Source organism: Ranitomeya variabilis, chromosome 1 (genome assembly GCF_051348905.1).
Source record: "Ranitomeya variabilis isolate aRanVar5 chromosome 1, aRanVar5.hap1, whole genome shotgun sequence".
NCBI classification, from domain to species: Eukaryota; Metazoa; Chordata; class Amphibia; order Anura; family Dendrobatidae; genus Ranitomeya; species Ranitomeya variabilis.
This window is the reverse complement of record NC_135232.1, coordinates 252121691-252144010: the sequence shown is the minus strand read 5'-3', so window position 1 is coordinate 252144010 and position 22320 is coordinate 252121691. Positions and strand designations below refer to the sequence as shown.

The following is a 22320-nucleotide window of genomic DNA, read 5'->3' as shown; positions in this document are numbered from 1 at the left end:
ACAAGATGAATCGGACATGGAGTGCACAGATGCACAGCCACAGCCAGATTATTATGCTGTTCCTTTGACTCAGATCAGAACATTGCCCTTGCAGTGTATTGATCCAGAATCTGACCCTGATGAGACTATTAAGCCCCGTCACGAACGCTATAGCACCGGCTTACACGGTGACCCAGAGGAAGGTGCACAGAACATAGAAGAGGAGGTCATAGATGACCCAGTTGTTGACCCCGATTGGCAGCCATTGGGGGAACAGGGTGCAGGCGGCAGGAGCTCTGAAGCGGAGGAGGAGGAGCCGCAGCAGGCATCAACATTGCAACAGGTTCCATCTGGCAGGCCCGTATCTGGCCAAAAACGTCTGGCAAAACCAAAATCAGTTGTAGGACAGCGAGGCCATCAGGTTAAAGTAGCTCAGTGTGCAATGCCTGAAAAGGTATCCGATAGGAAGAGTGCAGTCTGGAATTTTTTTAACCAAGATCCCAATGATCAGCGCAAAGTCATCGGTAAGAAATGCTCAAGGACCTTCAGCAGAGGTCAGAATGTTAAAAATTTAAATACAAGCTGCATGCATAGACATTTAACCACCATGCACTTGCAAGCCTGAACAAACTACCAAACGTCCCTTAACATTGTAGCACCCTCTCACAATGAAGCTAGTCAGCAACGCGACATCCCTTCCCTCACTGTAAGCCCACCATTTACCACACCACCTGCAGGTAATGTGGGGGTTTCGTCGCAAGGCCAAAGCAGTCAGGGAATCACCAGGTTCGTGGTCGGAAAAACTGTATGTAGGGCACCATCAAGAATACCATCACCAACCCTCTATCAGTCACCCATGTCCACCGGCACCCCCGCTAGTTCCACCGTATGCACTCTCCAGTCCAGCTCACCCTACATGAGACTCTCGTTAGGAAAAGGAAGTACTCATCCTCGCATCCGCGTACACAAGGTTTGAACGCCCACATTGCTAGACTAATCTCGTTAGAGATGATGCCCTACCGGTTAGTTGAAACCGAAGCTTTCAAAGCCCTGATGGACTACGCTGTACCACGCTACGAGCTACCCAGTCGAAACTTATTTTCGAGAAAAGCCATCCCAGCCCTCCACCAGCATGTAAAAGACCGCATTGTCCATGCACTCAGGCAATCTGTGAGTAGAAAGGTGCACCTGACAACAGATGCATGGACCAGTAGGCATGGCCAGGGGCGTTACATCTCCATCATGGCACACTGGGTTAATGTGGTGCATGCAGGGTCCAAAGGGAACAGTAATATTGGGACAGTTCTGCCTAGCCCACGGTCTAGGAAACAGTTGGCTGTAGGCGTTCGTCCCCCCTCCTCCTCCTCGTCTTCCAGCAGAAGCGAGAGTTCGTCCACAGACCGCAGTCGCACAACCGCTACATCCGCAGCTGCCACTGTTGCACACGAGGTGTCCAAATATGGAACAGCTAGTGGCAAGCGTCAGCAGGCTGTATTGGCAATGAAGTGTTTGGGCGACAACAGACACACCGCGGAAGTTCTGTCCGAGTTCTTGCATCAAGAAACTCGGTCATGGCTGGGCACTGTACATCTTGAGGCAGGCAAGGTAGTGAGTGATAACGGAAGGAATTTTATGGCTGCCATAGCCCTTTCACAACTGAAACACATTCCTAGGGGCTCACACCTTAAACCTGGTGGTGCAGTGCTTCCTGAAAAGTTATCCGGGGTTACCCGACCTGCTGCTGAAAGTGCGCAGACTTTGCTCTCACATCCGCCGTTCGCCCGTACACTCCAGCCATATGCAGAACCATCAGCGGTCTTTGAACCTTCCCCAGCATCGCCTAATCATCGACGTTGCAACAAGGTGGAACTCCACACTGCACATGCTTCATAGACTGTGCGAACAGAGGCGTGCTGTTATGTATTTGTGGGAGGATACACATACACGGGCAGGCAGTTGGATGGCAGACATGGAGTTGTCAGCTGTGCAGTGGTCGAAGCTCCAAGACCTGTGTCAAGTCCTTCAGTGTTTTGAGGAATGCACATGGCTGGTTAGTGCAGACAACGCCGTAATAAGCATGAGCATCCCCCTAATGCGTCTGCTGATGCAAAGTTTGACGCACATAAAGGAGCAGCCGAGGATGAGGGAAGCCTTGATGACAGTCAGCCATTGTCTGCTCAGGGAAGTCTACAGGACGAGGTGGCGGGCGAAGAGGAGGAGGACGAGGAGGATGATGGGGATGACTATTTTTTGGATGAGGAAGCTTCTCAGGGGGCAATAGAAACTGCTGGCGGTGCAAGGCCGGGTTCAGGGTTTTTGAGGGAGACAAGTGACGTTGATTTGCCAGAAAGTGCTCCTCAACCCAGCATATGCACTGACTTGACAACTGGAACATTGGCCCACATGGTGGATTATGCCTTGCGTATCCTCAAAAGGGACCCACGCATTATAAAAATGATGACAGATTACAATTACTGGTTGGCCTGCCTCCTTGATCCTCGCTATAAAGGCAAATTGCAAAATATCATGCCACATGAGAACCTCGAACAGATATTGGCAACCAAACAAGCTACTCTTGTAGACCATTTGATTCAGGCATTCCCAGCACACAGCGCCGGTGATGGTTCTCACACGAGCTGCAGGGGGCAACAGGGCAGAGGTGTTAGAGGTGCACAGATCAGAAGTGGCGTAGGACAGAGGGGTTTTCTGACCAGGTTGTGGAGTGATTTCGCAATGACCGCAGACACGACAGGTCCAGCAGCATCCATTCAAAATGACAGGAGACAACATTTGTCCAGTATGGTTACTAACTATTTTTCCTCCATTACCGATGTTCTCCCTCAACCGTCATTCCCCTTTGATTACTGGGCATCCAAAATAGACACCTGGCCTGAATTGGCTGAATATGCATTGCAGGAGCTTGCTTGCCCAGCAGCTAGTGTGCTATCAGAAAGAGTATTCAGTGCTGCTGGTTTAATACTGACCAAAAAAAGGACTCGTCTGGCTACCCAAAATGTTGATGATCTAACCTTCATTAAAATGAACCACTCATGGATTTCAAATTATTTTGCCCCACCTTTCCCGGCTGACACATAGCTTTCCTGTAAAAAGGTCTTGCTTTGGGACCGGTGTTACTGACTGTTCCAATCTCTTAAGTAGCAGCTGCTGTTTGTCCAGCATACGACATGTTTACACCTCCCTAAATGGCCTAACTCCCCCCACGGGTCTCGCCACTTGTAACAAGCACCCGTCAGAGTGCCATTTGTCTGAAGAGGTGGGTGTGCCCACTTTTGGTCGACGGCACTGGCACTGGGTCCCTCATAGTACAATGAAGTGTCTCTGGCGGTGGTGTTGCGCACCCAACATCAGACACACCGTTGTAACATGAGGAGCCCTGGGCTTGTACCGCCGGCCAGGAGAGAGTGTCCCCCACCAAGGTCAAACAGTGCTCTACCACTTGCAAAATTATCTGTCGCTGCGCCACCACTGTTTAGTCTATGCGCTGAAATCCTTCCATGCCTGGCACAGACAATAACAATTTGTTGACATGTATGATGCTAGTTAAAATAGTTAGGGGCCCTGTCCTACATTTACACCAGTAAATACTTTGAGCCCAATTACAATGTCTGAAAGTCAGCATAGGAGCACACCCCTGTACCTAAGTATGCCACCCTTTTTTTTGTTTTGGTTTTTTTTGGGATACATTAACATCAATTTAGGTTTTGGGACTCGGAGTACTTACTGTGTCAGACACTCCTTCCAATTGTCCTCCACTGACCACACCAATGCTGCCTGTGTACCCCTGCCACCAAATGGAAGCTGCATAGAGCCTATTTTATTATTTTAGGCCTAGGAAGTCTGTCTGCGGTCCCTCCTTCCAATTGTCCTCCGCTGACCACACCAATGCTTACTGTGTACCCCTGCCACCTAATGGAAGCTGCATAGAGACTATTTTATTATTTTAGGCCTAGGAAGTCTGTCTGCGGTACCTCCTTCCAATTGTCCTCCGCTGACCACACCAATGCTGCCTGTGTACCCCTGCCACCTAATGGAAGCTGCATTGAGCCTATTTTATTATTTTAGGGCTAGGAAGTCTGTCTGCGGTCCCTCCTTCTAATTGTCCTCCGCTGACCACACCAATGCTGCCTTTGTACCCCTGCCACCTAATGGAAGCTGCATAGAGCCTATTTTATTATTTTAGGCCTAGGAAGTCTGTCTGCGGTCCCTCCTTCAAATTGTCCTCCACTGACCACACCAATGCTGCCTGTGTACCCCTGCCACCTAATGGAAGCTGCATGGAGCCTATTTTATTATTTTAGGCCTAGGAAGTCTGTCTGCGGTCCCTCCTTCCAATTGACCTCCACTGACCACACCAATGCTGCCTGTGTACCCCTGCCACCTAATGGAAGCTGCATTGAGCCTATTTTATTATTTTAGGCCTAGGAAGTCTGTCTGCGGTCCCTCCTTCCAATTGTCCTCCGCTGACCACACCAATGCTGCCTGTGTACCCCTGCCACCTAACGGAAGCTGCATAGAGCCTATTTTATTATTTTAGGCCTAGGAAGTCTGTCTGCGGTCCCTCCTTCCAATTGTCCTCCGCTGACCACACCAATGCTGCCTGTGTACCCCTGCCACCTAATGGAAGCTGCATAGAGCCTTAGAGCCTATTTTATTATTTTAGGCCTAGGAAGTCTGTCTGCGGTCCCTCCTTCCAATTGTCCTCCGCTGACCACACCAATGCTGCCTGTGTACCCCTGCCACCTAATGGAATCTGCATTGAGCCTATTTTATTATTTTAGGCCTAGGAAGTCTGTCTGCGGTCCTTCCTTCCAATTGTCCTCCACTAACCACACCAATGCTGCCTGTGTACCCCTGTAACTAATTTAAAAATGCATAGAGACAACTTTTTTAGTTAACACATACTACCTTTGTCTGTCTGCGGCGCCATTCAATCACGCTGTCCTCCACTGAAAAAGCTGAACTTCAACCTTCAGGCTCTCATTAAGTAGCTGTTTATATAAGACAGCAGCTGCCCTACTACTTTGGTTGGGGCCTAGTAACGGTGTCTGCTGCTCCTTGGTGTTCTCCTCCTCCTTGGTGTTCTCCTCCAGGTTTCCTTGTCTGAGCTTCAACCTTCAGGCCCTCATTAAGTATTTTTTAATATCACACTGCAGTTGGCCTACTACTTTGGTTGGGGCCTAGTAACGGTGTCTGCCGCTCCTTGGTGTTCTCCTCCAGGTTTCCTTGTCTGAGCTTCAACATTCAGGCTCTCATTAAGTATTTTTTAATGTCACATTGCAGTTGCCCTACTACTTTGGTTGGGACCTAGTAACGGTGTCTGCTGCTCCTTGGTGTTCTCCTACTCTTTGGTGTTCTCCTCCAGGTTTCCACGTCTGAGCTTCAACCTTCAGGCTCTCATTGAGTATTTTTTAATGTCACACTGCAGTTGCCCTACTACTTTGGTTGGGGCCTAGTAACGGTGTCTGCCGCTCCTTGGTGTTCTCCTCCTCCTTGGTGTTCTCCTCCAGGTTTCCTTGTCTGAGCTTCAACCTTCAGGCTCTCATTGAGTATGTTTTAATGTCACACTGCAGTTGCCCTACTACTTTGGTTGGGGCCTAGTAACGGTGTCTGGCGCTCCTTGGTGTTCTCCTCCAGGTTTCCTTGTCTGAGCTTCAACCTTCAGGCTCTCATTGAGTATTTTTTAATGTCACACTGCAGTTGCCCTACTACTTTGGTTGGGGCCTAGTAACGGTGTCTGCCGCTCCTTGGTGTTCTCCTCCAGGTTTCCTTGTCTGAGCTTCAACATTCAGGCTCTCATTAAGTATTTTTTAATGTCACATTGCAGTTGCCCTACTACTTTGATTGGGGCCTAGTAATGGTGTCTGCCGCTCCTTGGTGTTCTCCTCCTCCTTGGTGTGCTCCTCCAGGTTTCCTTGTCTGAGCTTCAACCTTCAGGCTCTCATTGAGTATTTTTTAATGTCACACTGCAGTTGCCCTACTACTTTGGTTGGGGCCTAGTAACGGTGTCTGCCGCTCCTTGGTGATCTCCTCCTCCTTGGTGTTCTCCTCCAGGTTTCCTTGTCTGAGCTTCAACCTTCAGGCTCTCATTAAGTATTTTTGAATGTCACACTGCAGTTGGCCTACTACTTTGGTTGGGACCTAGTAACGGTGTCTGCCACTCCTTGGTGTTCTCCTCCTCCTTGGTGTTCTCCAGGTTTCCTTGTCTGAGCTTCAACCTTCAGGCTCTTATTAAGTATTTTTTAATGTCACACTGCAGTTGCCCTACTACTTTGGTTGGGGCCTAGTAACGGTGTCTGCCGCTCCTTGGTGTTCTCCTCCTCCTTGGTGTTCACCTCCAGGTTTCCTTGTCTGAGCTTCAACCTTCAGGCTCTCTTTAAGTATTTTTTAATGTCACACTGCAGTTGGCCTACTACTTTGGTTGGGGCCTAGTAACAGTGTCTGCCGCTCCTTGGTGTTCTCCTCCTCCTCCTTGGTGTTCTCCTCCAGGTTTCCTTGTCCGAGCTTCAACCTTCAGGCTCTCATTAAGTATTTTTTAATGCCACACTGCAGTTGGCCTACTACTTTGGTTGGGCCCTACTAACAGTGTGTGCCGCTCCCTGGTGTTGTCCTCCACTGTATAAAGCTGAGCTTCAGTCTTTAGGCTTTTGGCCTATAGTATCAGATATTAAACTGCATTTGGCCTTCAACTTTGGTTGGGGCCTACCAACGGTGTGTGCTGCTCCCTGGTGTTGTCCTCCACTGTATAAAGCTGAGCTTCAGTCTTTAGGTTTTCGGCCTATAGTATCAGAAATTAAACTGCATTTGGCCTTCAACTTTGGTTGGGGCCTACTAACGGTGTGTGCCGCTCCCTGGTGTTGTCCTCCACTATATAAAGCTGAGCTTCAGTCTTTAGGCTTTCGGCCTATAGTAGCAGATATTAAACTGCATTTGGCATTCAACTTTGGTTGGGCCCTACTAACGGTGTGTGCCGCTCCCTGGTGTTGTCCTCCACTGTATAAAGCTGAGATTCAGTCTTTAGGCTTTTGGCCTATAGTAGCAGATATTAAACTGCATTTGCATTACTAGTGTGGTTGGGCCCTTAAAACGGTGTCTGCTGCTCCTGAACAAAGCAATGCCGCCTGTTTAGTCCTGTTACCAATTTTGAACTGCATTTAGCCTACTTTATTCTTTGGCCCTATATCTGTGTTTCCTCCTCATCCTGCACATTGCCCAGCCACTGCTAGATGAGTCTGCTGGTACATTGACCCAGACCACTACATTCCCCTTGCACTCTACACAGCCAGAATCTGACCCTGCTGAAAGTAAGGTTCCCCTTCCCGCATGCTATACCACCTTACACAGGGACAAAGAGGAAGGTGCAGATGAAAGTGCAGGTTCCTTCATCAGGTGGGGGGGCATACTCGTTGGTGACGTCACTGGCACAGGGCCCCTCAGAGTACGCAAAAGTGTCGCTGCCGGTGGGAGGCGCCCCCGCCGTGCAAACACACCGCTGTACTTTGAGGGGCCCTGTGCCAGTGCCAATGCCAACGAGTGGGCACCCCCTGCTTGCTCAGGATCACAGCACTTGCAAACTTGACATACTTACCTCTCACTGCTCCACCGCCGTGACGTAGGCCACGTTTCCTGGGCCCACTAAAAACTTGAACCAGCCCTACCCCCCACAACTTTAGCCAAATGACCCCCAATTTCCAATGCCTATCTATTATTATAAAGTAAATTAAGATTGACAAGCTTCAGCAACAAGAATGGATGTTTTTGCCATTAAAATGGGCACTGTAGGTGTTTTCCTGGCCTCCACTCACTGCCGACTATGCTTCCCCATTGACTTGCATTAGGTTTCATGTTTCAGTCGATCCCCGACTTTTCGCGATAATCGGCCGACTTCACTCGACTCGACTTTTGACAAAGTCGGGTTTCGCAAAACCCGACTCGACCCCAAAAAAGTAAAAGTCGCTCAACCCTACTTATCATAAATTATATTTTTTCTCTACCTTAACACTCCTTGTATGACCCAATCTCAATCTGAAATTCTGACTATTTTATGTTGATGGCATTGCGTGCAATAGTTGATAGTAAACTGGTGTAAAACTCACTGTGATTTACCTGTTTGTCTTCCCTTTGTACTGTCCCTCCCTGTCTTTTTTCTTGTCTCCCCCTATGTTAAAATTTGTATTTGTTCATTATTATTGAAATTTACACCTCCCCTGCATGTGAAAACCTATCCAAATTGTTGTATACTTGCAATATCTTATTTCTATATAAAACCTATTGAAACTAAACCCCTTAAGGGACTACAGAAAAAAGTGAAAAAAATGTTTTTGAAATTATGAAAAGATATACAAAAGTTTAAATCACCCCCTTTTGCCCCATTAAAAATAAAGCAATAAAAATATGACAAATACACATATTTGGCATTGCTGCATTCGTAAAAGTCTGATCTATCAAATGTAAAATAAATTATTCCAATTGGTAACTGGCGTAATCAGAAAAAAAAATGCCAGAATTACTTTGTTTGGCCACAGCAACAGTGCAATAAAATACAAGAGGAGATCAAAACATTGTATATGCAGAGAGGGAATTGGAAAGGAGAGTCAGCTGACCAAGTTCAGATGCACCTTGCTCAGATGAAAATTGCTGCACACAGCCGCCCTAGTCCAGTACGTGTCAGCAATGCAGAGAGAAAAGAAATAAGAATTTTTCCAGCGGTGACAGGTAAGTTGTTAAATATAACTTGACATTTATTAGTTCATCATTAAAAACAGGATACTTGCAAACCACAGAGTATTCATAAGCAAACCAACGCGTTTCAGCTAAGAAGCCTAAATCATGGTCTCAAAATATTGAATCTACCCCAAAATGGCATCAATATAAATGTCAGCTCAGTGCGAAAAAAATCCCTCACATAGCCCCATATCCTGAAAATTTAAAACATTTCGGGTCTCTGAAAATGGTGAGATAAGCCAAAATTTTGCAAATTTTTACAGTTTCAATGCACTTGGAATTTTTTTCACACTTTCCAGTGCATTATGTGATAAAATGAATGGTGGCTTTCAAAAGTATAACTTGTCCTGAAAAAAAACAAGCCGAATGTACAAAAAAAACAAAAAAATTATGGCTCTTGGAAAAATGGGAGGAAAATACAGGAAATAGCCCAGTCATCAAGGGGCCTACGGTCAGTTCCCAAACTACTTTGAATTACCAATTGACTGTTTATATATTGATATGTTGACAGAATTGAATTGCAACTAAAATACAATAAACTGTTGATTGAAAAAAAGAGAATATGCACCAAGCAGTCAACTCAAGTCAAGTCAATTTAGGTGCACACGTTGCAGATTTGTCTGCAGAATTTTCCGCACAGAATCTGCATCTCTTGGCACAAAACGCAGTTAAAAATCCGAGCGTTTTGATGCATTGTATCCTAAATAAAGATCTATTATTTAACTAAAAAAAAAGAATTGTGATCTCATTTTTTGTCCAACCTCTTATTTTACATACTCCATTGAAGAATAATGTTTACACACACACACAGACAGAGATGATAGATAAATAGATAGATAGTGATGAGCGAGTGTACTAGTTGCTTGGGTTTTCCGGAGCACGCTTGGGTGGTCTCCGAGTATTTATGACTGCTCGGAGATTAAGTTTTCATCGCCTCAGCAGCATGATTTACAGCTATTAGCCAGCTTGATTACATGTGGGGATTACCTAGCAACCAGGCAACCCCCACATGTACTCAGCCTGGCTAATAGCTGTAAATCATTCAGCTGCCGTGGTGAAAACTAAATCTCCGAACACTAACAAATGCTCGAAGGTCACCCGAGCGTGCTCGGGAAAACCTGAGCAACGAGTACACGCGCTCATCACTAGTAATGACCCTAATAAAATGGTACATAAATAGTTAAATAAAGACACACACAAAATCTGCACGCAATATCTTTAACGTAAAAAGAAGGAAAAAAAATGACGTGGGCTCACGTGCAATTTTCTGCACCAGAGAGGGAAAGCCGACGGCTGGGGGCCAATGTTTCTAGCCTAGGAAGGCGTTAATACCCATGAGCTTCCAAGGCTATGAATCTCACCCCGCAGCTGTATATTTAGCCTTTATTGGATATTAAAAAAGGGGACCCCAAAAAATATGACGTGGGGGTCCCCTTATAATTAATAGCCAGAAAGGCTATGCAGACAGCTGCAGGCTGATATTCATAGCCTAGAGAGGGGCCATGGATATTGACCCCCCGGCTACAAATACCAGCCCCCAGCCACCCCAGAAATGGTGCATCTGTAAGATGCGCCAATTCTGGCACTTAGCCTCTCTCTTTCCACTGCCCTGTGGTGCTGGCATATCGGGTAATAAGGGGTTAATGTCACCTATTATTGTAAGGTGACATTAAACCCAGTTTGTAATGAAGAGGCGTTAATAAGATACCTATCCATTACTAATCCTATAGTAATGAAAGAGTTAAATAAAGACAGCCAGAAAAAAGTATTTTAATATTCTTAATTTCACCATACTTACAACCACGCCTAATTCCCCAAAGCCATCGATCACCTGCAAAAAAATAAAAAATAATAAACCAACAGTATACTCCCTGTTCCGACGCAGTCTAATAACGAGTGTCCCATGAAAATCTCCCCTATAAACCAGTGACATTGGGTGATGTCACTGCTCTACAGGGCCTCCCACGATGCACTGACAGGAGATAATGGCTCCTGCAGTACATCACTGAAGAGGTTACCCAAGTTCATGCTTACTTTACAGCAATGCTGCCGGTGAGAGAATGAACTCGGGTGACCTCTCTCCCAGCAGCAGCAGAGGGATACATTGCGGAGGCCCTGTTCTACATGGGAGATCATCATGGGACACTCATTATTAACTGGACTACGGTGGAAAGGTAAGTATAGGTTGGTTTATTATGTTATGTTATTATGTTATTTTTTATTACAGGTGATCAAGGGCTTCAGAGACTAGTTGATTGGTGAGTATGTACTGTATGTTATATGTTGTATGTACAGTTTGTAATGTATGTCCTGCATGTCTGCTGTATGTTCTGTGTGTTTTTTTTTTTTTTACCACTGAACACATTCATTGTCTGATGGGACTACTTTCCCATTATCAGCAATGCTGTCACTGGGAGCATTCATAGCTAGATGGTAGCAGTATTTCCATTAGACAATGGCTACTGACACAGACCCCCACACACACAGGGACACACACACACACATGCACACACACAGACACACACAGACCCACACACAGACATACACAGAGACCCCCACACACAGACACGCACATAGTCTCCACCAACACTCCGCCCACACACTTCCCTCCTTCCGATCTGCAGCATTTTTAGCACCCATATCTGCAGCAAATCCGCAGATCTTTGTTACACCTGCAGTCAATGGGTGCTGAAACGCTGCAGATCCGCAAAAAGAATTGACATGCTGCGGAAAATAAAATGCAGCAAACCTGCAAAGATTTCTCCGCAGCATGTGCACAACAAGTCTTCATTTCACATAGAATAATATTGGTTGTGCACTACACTGCAAATTTGATGCCATTCCACGCGTCCAAAAACGCTGCTGATCCGCATCAAATCCGCATCAAAATTCGCAACGTGTGCACATAGCCTTAGACCATTAAAACAGTACCTTATTTTTAGGACTAAATTCTAGTTCTTAAAATTAAAAAAAAGTCTTGTAAATTAATTCATACCTACATGGATGGAGTGTGAAGGCAAATCTATTTTTAAATATGAATAGTGTCATGAGAAATATAATCTTGGCAATTAATTTCTTAAGACAAAAAGGTAACCTTAAAAAAAGATGAATTACCCAAAACACAAGTAAAAGGATATGGCAAATTTATAGAGCCACAACATAGCTGAATTAGCATTTTATTTAGGGCAACTAATAGTCTCATTAGAGAAAAGAATTTAAATGGTGTAAGCAATAAATAATCAGAAATTACCAAAAAAGTATCATTTCTGTTTTCATGGTTCATATTTTAGCTTAGAACATAATTTTCTTTTGGGAAGCATAAATGTTAAATCATAGAAATCAAAGCACAAAACATTAGCAAAAAATATGACAAAAAAATTATATTGGTAATACCCTAGAATGAAATGTAAGGCAGAAAAACTGCAAAACACTGATGCTCACTAAAATACCTATCTTTGAAAATATACGACTGCCAATGCTGACAAAAGCAATAGAATCACTACTATCATGTATAAAAACAAGGTCATGAGACAAATACAAAACGTCCTAGAACAGCCGGGAGTGTAGACAGACATTAGAATTATATGAACCAATCGTTAGTCTGACGGCATAGATGGCCATCAACTACAATGCCAGAGATGAAATATCTCCTTTGATGACAGGGTAGGAACTAAGGAGGAGCCCAAAATCACACCAGCGATTTAACTATCAGTCCATATTATTGTAGCAGAACAGTGTAACCAACATGCTAAAATCATTTGAAACAGGGAGGATTTTGACTTGCAGATGAAGCAGAAGTTTGTGATTATGGGCAGATGTAAAGGGCATTGATCAAATAAACTTAAACTTTGTATGCATTTGAAATGTATACAGATATACATCTTTTATGTTTTTTTCCACACAATATTATAAAACCAATTCACATGTTTCTACTGAATGACATGAAAAATTAAAATTATACTGCAAAGTAAACTGATAAGTAGTTGTGCTCATTTTAACTGTCAAAAAAGATGAATTCAGTACAGTACAAAACTGAAACATAGATTTTCCTTGTTTTCACCTTTCTATTAAATTTCAATTGCAGCTTGATGTCAATGAATGTGAACTTGTGATTATTTGATCCTGACTCGGCAGCACAATTAATTACATTTACAGTACAGTTGTCAGAACTTTGTCATGTGAAGAGTTGTGTACCTGTATGATCATCACATGAGCTGAACAAAATCTGAAAGTAATCAAGGATAGAAGAAATTAGAAACTTTGAAGGCCATATGGAACAATCCTGTTAATGTGGTTGTTTACTGGAATTATACAAATTTGAGATTATACAGTTAAGTAATGTTACAAAGCAAATAAATAATTACTTAACCCTTATAGGATATGGACATCTTTGACATGGTGTAATGATTTTTATATACTCTAATCCAGTCTGGAACTTACCTTAACTCATCAGATTAGTTTGATAGAACAGATTTATGTAGAAGACGATAATCCTCTTCCATATGCATCAATAGAGCCGCATTTGAAATATTATTGTCACGCTGAGACACCTCTCACTGAGAAGGGACAGTCAAGGAGTCCGTGGTCAGAAGCCAGGAGGCTATGTCATCAACAGAAGGAAGAGACAAATGCGTAGTCAGGTAACATTCCAAGGTCAGAATGCCCGGAGATAGCTGATCAGAGCAGAAGGAGTAAACATATGTATGGTCAGAATGAGGTCCAAATTAAGGCAACGAAAGATCAACAGTCAGAATGCAAGGCACAGAGAGAACAAACCACAAGGTATCTAAATGTACGACAGAGGTCTGTGAATAACAGCCTAGTTAAGTAGCCTGGCAATCACCTGGGACAATGAACACCTGGAGACAGCTAGTGCCTCCCAGTCTCAGGTTGGATGGCCAAGCTGTCAATCAACACACTGACTGCACGAGACTGGATGACTGAACTGTCAGTCAAAGTACTGACAGCTTCAGCACGCCCCTGTACCAGATGAGATGGCTAAAATGTCAGTAACTGCATCCCAGATACACTCAGGGGGGTGGAACTGTGACAATTAGATTATTGATCTGTCAGTAGCAGGTTTCAAACATCATAATAGAGGTACTTAAAAGCAAGCTATGCTGATCTCAGCTTTCCAGTGCTTCTATAATGGTTATTTTCATCTACGTTGTGGTGGCATTGAAAGCTGTTAGCACAACTCTGGAACTGATTGACATCCGGCCATACAGTGCATCAGTACAGAGCCAACTGTAAGTCAATGTCAGGCATTGCTTGCAGCTGCAGCTGTCAGTGCCCCCCCACCTCAAGAGAAATCAAGTTTATTTAATCTTGAGTGTGACATTTTCAGTACAGCGGCTGGGCTCCACAATCAGAGCTTTATTAACCTGAAGATTAGCCCTATATCTGCAGATTAATGGCATTTGTAGACAGGTGCCTAGGGACACAACTATCTTGAAAATTGAAAACCTCTTTAAGCAAACAAATTTTATCATGATGATGTGTCAAATATCAATGGTGGCAGCACAGTGGAGCTTTGTTGGAAGCCTGGGATATTTTCTAGAATGAAAGAAAAGAAGAGGACCACCTATTCAATTATGAGATGCTAAATACACAGAGGGACCAATAGAGAAGAAGAAACATGACATTTCAACAAAAAAAAATTATGTTGGGATTGGTCTGTATATTAGTTTGCTTTTTACTGTGTTTTGCTAAAAATAATTAATGCCACTGTGGGAATAACCCCTTAATGAAAACTATTTAGAAAGTTTCTTAATTATTTAGTTAGCAAACAAATAACCAGCAAACAAAAACAGTGTGAAGATGTACATAGCCTTTAAATCCCCTGTTATTCCAGTGCTGGTAGTATTGGAAGACATAACGCCACACCCATCAGTGATTTGGGCACTATAGCCAATCACTAGCCTCATCGGTGACATTTGCAAGTACAAGGAGTAAATAATTGCTATTTCTTTACTTTACTATGTTGCTACCTATGTTTCATTTTACAAATCCACTTTAAGGTAAGCAAACTAGTATATAATGTATGAGCCATTAAGTAGTGTTTATTCTCATGGTGCATAGCAGTTCCGTAATAGCACTACTGCAGGTGGTGAGAAGCTGGGATGATATTCTGTAGCAAATACTATGCAGAAAAATATCAATATGAAAGTATAAAATGTATTGTACTGTATATTATGTATATTTAGCAATAGATGAGTCCCGTGCACCGCTCTGTTGTTCATGCACACTTGTTGCAATCCTCTACAAGGTCATAGCAATGCACAGAAATACAGGAACCGGAGCACCAGATGTGCTCCTTTTGGTAACTTTGCTAGTACAGAAAAACGTTTTGATGGCGTAGGACCTTTATTAAGCCACACAAAATATCTTTCTTTTTCTATGGCGCAGCCAAAACATTGTTTTCTTTCAGTACTAATAAAGTTACCAAAACAAGGATGTCTGGTGCCCTGGTTCCTGGATTTCTCTGTATTGCTACTGTTAGGGCACACGGGAATGTGAGATTTTTCGGCCGGAGAAATACACAGGACAATGGCAAGTCGTGTCTCAAATGATTTCTGATTTATTGCCTGGCAAATATACCGTATATACTCGAGTATAAGCCGACCCAAGTATAAGCCGACCCCCCTAATTTTGCCACAAAAAACTGGGAAAACTTATTGACTCGAGTATAAGCCTAGGGTGGGAAATGCAGCAGCTACCGGTTAATGTCAAAAATAAAAATAGATACCAATAAAAGTAAAATTAATTGAGACATCAGTAGGTTAAGTGTTTCTGAATATCCATATTGAATCAGGAGCCCCATATAATGCTCCATACAGTTCATGATGGGCCCCATAAGATGCTCCATATTAAAATATGCCCCATATAATGCTGCACAAAGGTTAATAATGGCCCCATATAATGCTGCACAAAGGTTAATAATGGCCCTATAAGATGCTCCATAGAAACATTTGCCCCATACAATGCTGCATAAAGGTTGATGGCCCCATAAGATGCTCCACACATTATGGCCCCATAAGATGCTCCACACATTAGGGGCCCCATGAGATGCTCCACACATTATGGCTTCATGAGATGCTCCATACATTATGGCCCCATGAGATGCTCCACACATTATGGCCCCATAAGATGCTCCACACATTATGGCCCCATGAGGTGCTCCATACATTATGGCCCCATGAGATGCTCCACACATTATGGCCCCATACATTGTGGCCCCATGAGATGCTCCACACATTAGGGGCCCCATGAGATGCTCCACACATTATGCCCCATGAGATGCTCCATACATTGTGGCCCCATGAGATGCTCTACACATTAGGGGCCCCATGAGATGCTCTACACATTATGCCCCATAAGATGCTCCTCATATATGCCCCATAAGATGCTCCTCATATATGCCCCATAAGATGCTCCTCATATATGCCCCATAAGATGCTCCATACATTTGCCCCATTTGCTGTTGCTGCGATTAAAATAAAAAAAATCACATACTTACCTCTCTTCGCTCAGGCCCCCGGCACTTGCGATAGTCACCTTCCACATTCCATCGCTGCACGCTGCTCTGTCTTCCATCCTCAGCACTGACTGTTCAGGCAGAGGGCGGCGTGCACACTAATCGCGTCATCGCGCCCTCTGACCTGAACAGTCACAGCCAGAGGACGGAAGACAGAGCAGCGCGCAGAGATGGAACATGGAAGGTGACTATCGCGCAATGCTCCCCCTCCCCTGATATACTCACCTGCTCCCGGCGTGGTCCCCTGGCAGCGTCTCACTGTCAGATGGTCTCCGGGAGCCGGTGGCATCTTCCTGTGTTCAGCGGTCACGTACCGCTCATTAGAGTAATGAATATGCGTGCATATTCATTACTTTAATGAACGGTACCACGTGACCGCTGAACACAGGAAGCGCTGCCCAGAGACCATGGGACATGCAGGGACAGCACCAGGAGCAGGTAAGTTTATCACAGCCGCCGCTCCCCCTCACCCGCTGACCCCACACCGACACTGACTCGAGTATAAGCCGAGAGGGTCACTTTCAGCCCAAAAAAGTGGGCTGAAAATCTCGGCTTATACTCGAGTATATACGGTAGCTCTTTTATAAGAAAAATCTTGCGGTCTCAGTACATTACATCATGGGTTTTTCCAACTTACTAATTATTGCAAGTCACTATTGATCTCACATATTCTATGTTATTATCTTTATTGCTATAGGATCATTACTCTAATGATTATTGCTTTTAGGCTATCTCTGTACAGTTATCACCCTAATGACCTGCTTTAGGTCAGGCTGACATCTGTCTATGCACGTATTCTACTGATCTTTGGTTTATGGGGGGATCAATTTCCCCATGTGCATGTACATTCACTCTTGATAAAACTGTGTGGATTCTACAGCCTCTTAAAGTCCATCTGGACATTGGCATATCTTGGTGCATCCTGCTACAGAATAATAAACAGAACTAAGTCTTATGACAGTGAATCAGAAAACCTTAAAGTTACATGATTCTTATATTCAGCAAAGCCTTCCATATAAGTTTGAGTTCAGTATATCTTCATATGCCATACATTCTTTCCTTAACACTACAACCTTGTGAAGGGTTGCACTAAGTGTTCACGGACAAAAAAATTATCAAAAGAAGGAGGTTTGGTTCCCTGGTTCCTGGATTTTTCTGCATAATATGTGTAGAGTTATTATTTTTCTTTTATTACCCTACTGCAGTCTTTGACTCTTTGACTACTTCTTATCATTTCAGCTTCGGAATAGTAAAGCAACAGGTTATTGTTTGGATCAAGGTTCTGAAGATGACAACAAAGCCATTTTATACCCTTGCCATGGCATGTCCTCACAGGTGAGTATTGCATAGAGATTTTTGGTAATATACAATTGATTGACAACCTGTTCTGTACACACACAGTGCAGAATGGGCCATCAGAGAATGTCCCAGGGAATGATGACCGGGCCCTAACAAGTATAATGAGTCATGACTGTAACAGCTCCCTGTTGGTCCCCTATGACTGGGAGTGGGTGGCTGCATGGAGAAAGAAGCTTCAATTTTATTTAACCCCTTTCCGACGTTGGGCATAATAGTACGCCCACATCAGAATCTCTCCCTTTGATGTGAGCTCTGGCGCTGAGCCCACATCTTTCCTGGTACATGTCAGCTGTTTTGAACAGCTTACATGTGCCTCTACAAGCTGCAGGTGGAATCGCGATCCAACAGCGGCTGTTAACCCATTAAATGCCGCTATTAATCTCTGACAGCGGCATTTAACTTAAGCTTCCGGCAAGCGCACAGGAAATCCCAGCCATTGGTGACCCGTCATGCTATCGCGGGTCACGGATGGGTTGGCATGACAACCAGAGGTCTCCAGCAGACCTCTATGGTTGTTATAGCTGGATTGCTATGATCTGATCATTGCCTGTATGCAGCAGAGCCGATCAGACAACTGCAGCTTCTAGTCTCCCATTGAAGCATGCAAAAAGTAAAAAAAAGTTTTTAAAAATATTAAAAAAATAAAAAAATATAAATGTTGAAATCAACCGCCTTTTGCCCCATTCAAAAAAAATCAAAAAAAAATCAAACATACCCATATTTGGTATTGCCAAGTTCATAATCATCCGATCTATCAATATAAAAAAAATTAACCCAATCAGTAAACTGCGTAATGAGTAAAAAATTCAAACTACCAGAATTACGTTTTTTTGGTCGCCTTTACATTGCAATAAAATGCAATGACGATTAATCAAAAGATTGTATATTCACCAAAAATAGTATAAATAAAAACATCAGCTCGGCGTGCAAAAAATAAGCCCACAACCAGCCCCAAATCACAAAAAAATGTAGATGCTACGGGTCTCGGAAAATGGAGCCATTTTGTTTTGTTTGTTTTTTTACCAAAGCTTTGATTTTTTTCACCACTTAAATAAAAAAGAACCTAGACATGTTTGGTGACTATGAACTCATAATGACATGGACAATCATAATGGCAGGTCAGTTTTAGCATTTAATGAACATGGTAAAAAAGAAGCAAAGCAAAAAACATGCTGTGGTGATGGAGATATCTTCCAGGCAACATCCTCCCATAGTCTGGAAGAGATAATTTACTTATAAGAAAAACATAGTTTCTCTGGAATAATCATCAGATCGCAGATATCAAGGTATCATTTCATTCAGCTTCCTATTACCAGCATGCCCATATAGACAGCTTAGGATGATTGATCCTATTGACATATTCCCTTTAGGTGAAACATTTTTTTGCATATTCTGATTTTTCACCACTTTCGAACATAAGGCACAATAAAATTTCAGGAATGGCTAAGAAATGACCAGAATCTCAAACAACCAGACACTTTTCAGTGATTTTGGGACCATAATGGTTTAATTGTCTTAAATTTTTTAGGCCCCAGTTAAAGACCAAAGTAACCTCCATGCTGTGACATTAGTCTCCAGCAGAGCTGATCTAGGGCTACTAATGTCTTCACTGCTGGAGGCTATCAGCAATCGCATTAATTTTGATTTCAAACTATTTGTACCATATGGTACACCAAAGCTGTCAACAAATATTATTGTAAGTTGCACGATAAGAAAATGTATTTTTCTAATGACATATAGAGCATACATTTTTATACTTAATTTTGCCTTGTCATCTAGCAAGCTGATGAACAATATGTATGATAGTTCTAGAACATCTTGTGTTGGTTATATAAAACCGATTACACCAGGTACTGTCTATTACTGTAATGATATGTAGAAAATTGTAAAGAAAAACCCACTTTTGCAGTAATCCAAGGGATAGGTCTATACAATCCCTTATTTCCATTCCATTGTTCCATAGGGTTTACATTTTCCACAATGTTATACAGTGACTCACATCAGTCTCTGTTTAAAATGGGGCTCAAAATCTAATCTCCCTATGTGAAACATACAACTTACAATTTCATACAAAGCTTATTATCAATTTCTCATCACTATTTAAAGGGGTTGTCCACTATTAGGACCACCACTTTTTAAATCAAATGTACGGCCCCGATAAAGTAATAAAGCATATACTCACCTCCCGTGTCGGCGCCGTTCTCGTGGTGTCAGCACTTGCTTTCCCAGGAGCTTTGATGCGGTGTTGTGACATGAGACGCTGGCACCCTGTCAGCGCTGGCGTAATTGTCTCTGCCTTCAGAGAAACTGATCATGAAGAGGAAGCTGGGAATCAGCTGTAGTCTAGACTTCATGTTCAGTTTGTCCGATGACAAAGACAGTGACATTAGTGCTGATTTGGTGCTTTCATCATGTGTAACAACAACTGCATCACAGCCATGGGAGAGCAAGAGCTGACACCGAGGGAAGGACACCTACACTGTAGATGAATATAGGTTTTATTATTTTATCAGGGCATGAAATTTGGTTTAAGAATGGGTTTTCCTAGTAGTGGACAATTCTTTAATATCAGTGTCTTTAATTGTGGGAGCATGGGCGTACCCAGGATCAAAACTGGGGGGGGGGGAAGCCATGGTAGTTCAGATTGTAAAATTTTAGAACGAAAAAGGTGAATTAAACGAAAATTTTTAGAAAATTGTATATAATTATAGCAGTGCTTTATTAGTTATTACAAAATCTGATTTTTATTCTAATTACATGTCTTATACTAATATCATTTTTCTTGGTTCTGAAGAAAACTTGTTCAAACTTTCGTATCAATTCAGTCCTGATTTTCCTTGAAGAATTTCCAATGGACCCTCATCAAACAACCCAGTCAGTCTGTCCTCTCCCATTGTACATCGGAGCCAGGTCTTTACCCTTCGAAGGGTACTGAAAGATCATTCAACAGTAGCTGTGGTGGACGGGAAAGAACATAAAATGAAGAGTGCTTGCCTTGTTGCATGGAAAAAAATTTAGCCTCCTCCAAAAGTGCAGCAACTTCAATGTACTTTAATTTGTCTTCTGCTAAATCCTTGTTTTTCCACAGATTATACCACAAATCTAATTCTACAGAGATATCACCCAACCCTTAAAACTCCATGAAAAACTTTGCGTTTTTTTCCAAATCTTTTGAAGCCATTTTTCGCATGTATGAAGGATGAAGATAGGATAAGGCAAAAGCATGTGCATTTTGGTGGGAGAATCTAACATTCAAAGATAAAGTTAGGAAGTCAAGATAAGGGATGATCAACGATCGTCTCCAGTATTCAATTGCAGTCTTATATGGTGGATTATTTCTGTGTATTTGCTTTTGAGCAATTCGTGGTACTGATAACTCAACCCCGACTTTCACTGGGATATCAAGTGATTTTTTAAGTAATTCATCAGAAACATGCTCAATTTCTTGTAGATCCTTCTTGATGACATCAAGGATTTGGGCAATATGTTTCCTCACCATAATCAAATGCATATTTTTACCTTGTAGAATGTTCACAACGGGTCCCAAAATCGCAGAGTATTTTGCAATCATAACTAAACCTACGATGAAAATTGGTTTAGTAACTGCACAATGCAATTGATAAGTAGATTTTCTTGTAGCATAGTTTCCTTTCACCGAGAGATGTTCTAGTGCTTTGACGAGTTCATGAAGGCTTTCTGAAAATTTTCCTATGCTCTTGTATTTCTCAGACCATCTTGTCTCAGTGTCTTGATAGATTCGGAACCAAATTCCTGCAGGCTGGCGATTCAGGAAAGAAGGTTATTGTATCCTTAACTGTTGCAATTGTGTTTCTTATTTCTGGTAGTTTGCTAGCATCATTGACCACAAGATTTAGTTTGTGGCTTGAGCAATGGAAAAATAAAGATTTACTGTACTTTTTCTTTAGAATGGCTTGCACACCACCTTTTTTTCCAGCCATCATAGAACAACCATCAAATCCGAATCCAATACAATTCTATGCTGAAAGATTCTGATCAACTAAAAAACTCTCAATTGCGCTAAAGATTGTACGGCCATCTTGAGATTTCAGCTCAATATAGCTTACAAATTCCTCTCTGATTTTTTCTTGAGTCTCATCATAAAACCGCAATCTGATAGAAAGCTGTTCTTTTCCAGCGATATCTGCTGTTTCATCAGCCATTACAGCTTAATATTTTGCTTGTTCACAATGTTCGATAGTTCTTTCTTTGACAACTTCAGCACATAATCTTATAATCTCATTTTTAATTTTTGGTGAAGTTTAGACTGCATTGTTTCGACATCTCTCTAAGTGACTATTTAGCTTCTCATCACCACAGTCAATTCTCAAATTTAAAAGGTCAAAGAAAACCCCCTCATCTCCTTTCTTTCCTCTAAGCGGCAAATCATGAGTTCCACAAAATATGATACAAGAAATAATTGATTACAATATTTGTTTTTTTTTTTTAATCATCTTCAGGTGACCACTTTGCAAGTTGATGTCAACTGGAACATTTTCAAGGAAAGCTTTTGCATCAGCTGTTGAAGTTTTGTGGTAGTGACTGCCAACATGCTTTCTACAAACTTCATGTATATCTTTAAACCTCATGTATGGCCTTACCATGAATGATCCTAAAACTCCTTTAACTGTACCAATAACAGGAGGAAACAGAACACAGTACATACAAAGAGCACCTTTCAAATG

The 22320-nt window shown here is 42.7% G+C and overlaps 1 protein-coding gene across 2 annotated transcripts in view; it reads left to right on the top strand.

Annotated features, from left to right (window-relative positions):
- GALNT9 (polypeptide N-acetylgalactosaminyltransferase 9) overlaps positions 1-22320 on the top strand; it is a 657891-nt gene that overhangs the window by 617103 nt on the left and 18468 nt on the right. The window contains exons 9-10 of one of the 2 annotated variants that reach the window (XR_013223599.1): positions 17498-18115; positions 18175-18763. Coding sequence is in view for 1 of the 2 variants with exons in the window: in XM_077293342.1 (XP_077149457.1) it covers positions 17498-17593 (96 nt within the window). In the remaining variant the exon portion in view is untranslated. Of the gene's footprint in view, positions 1-17497; positions 18116-18174; positions 18764-22320 lie in introns of those variants that run through there. The other variant, XM_077293342.1, reaches the window with a different exon arrangement.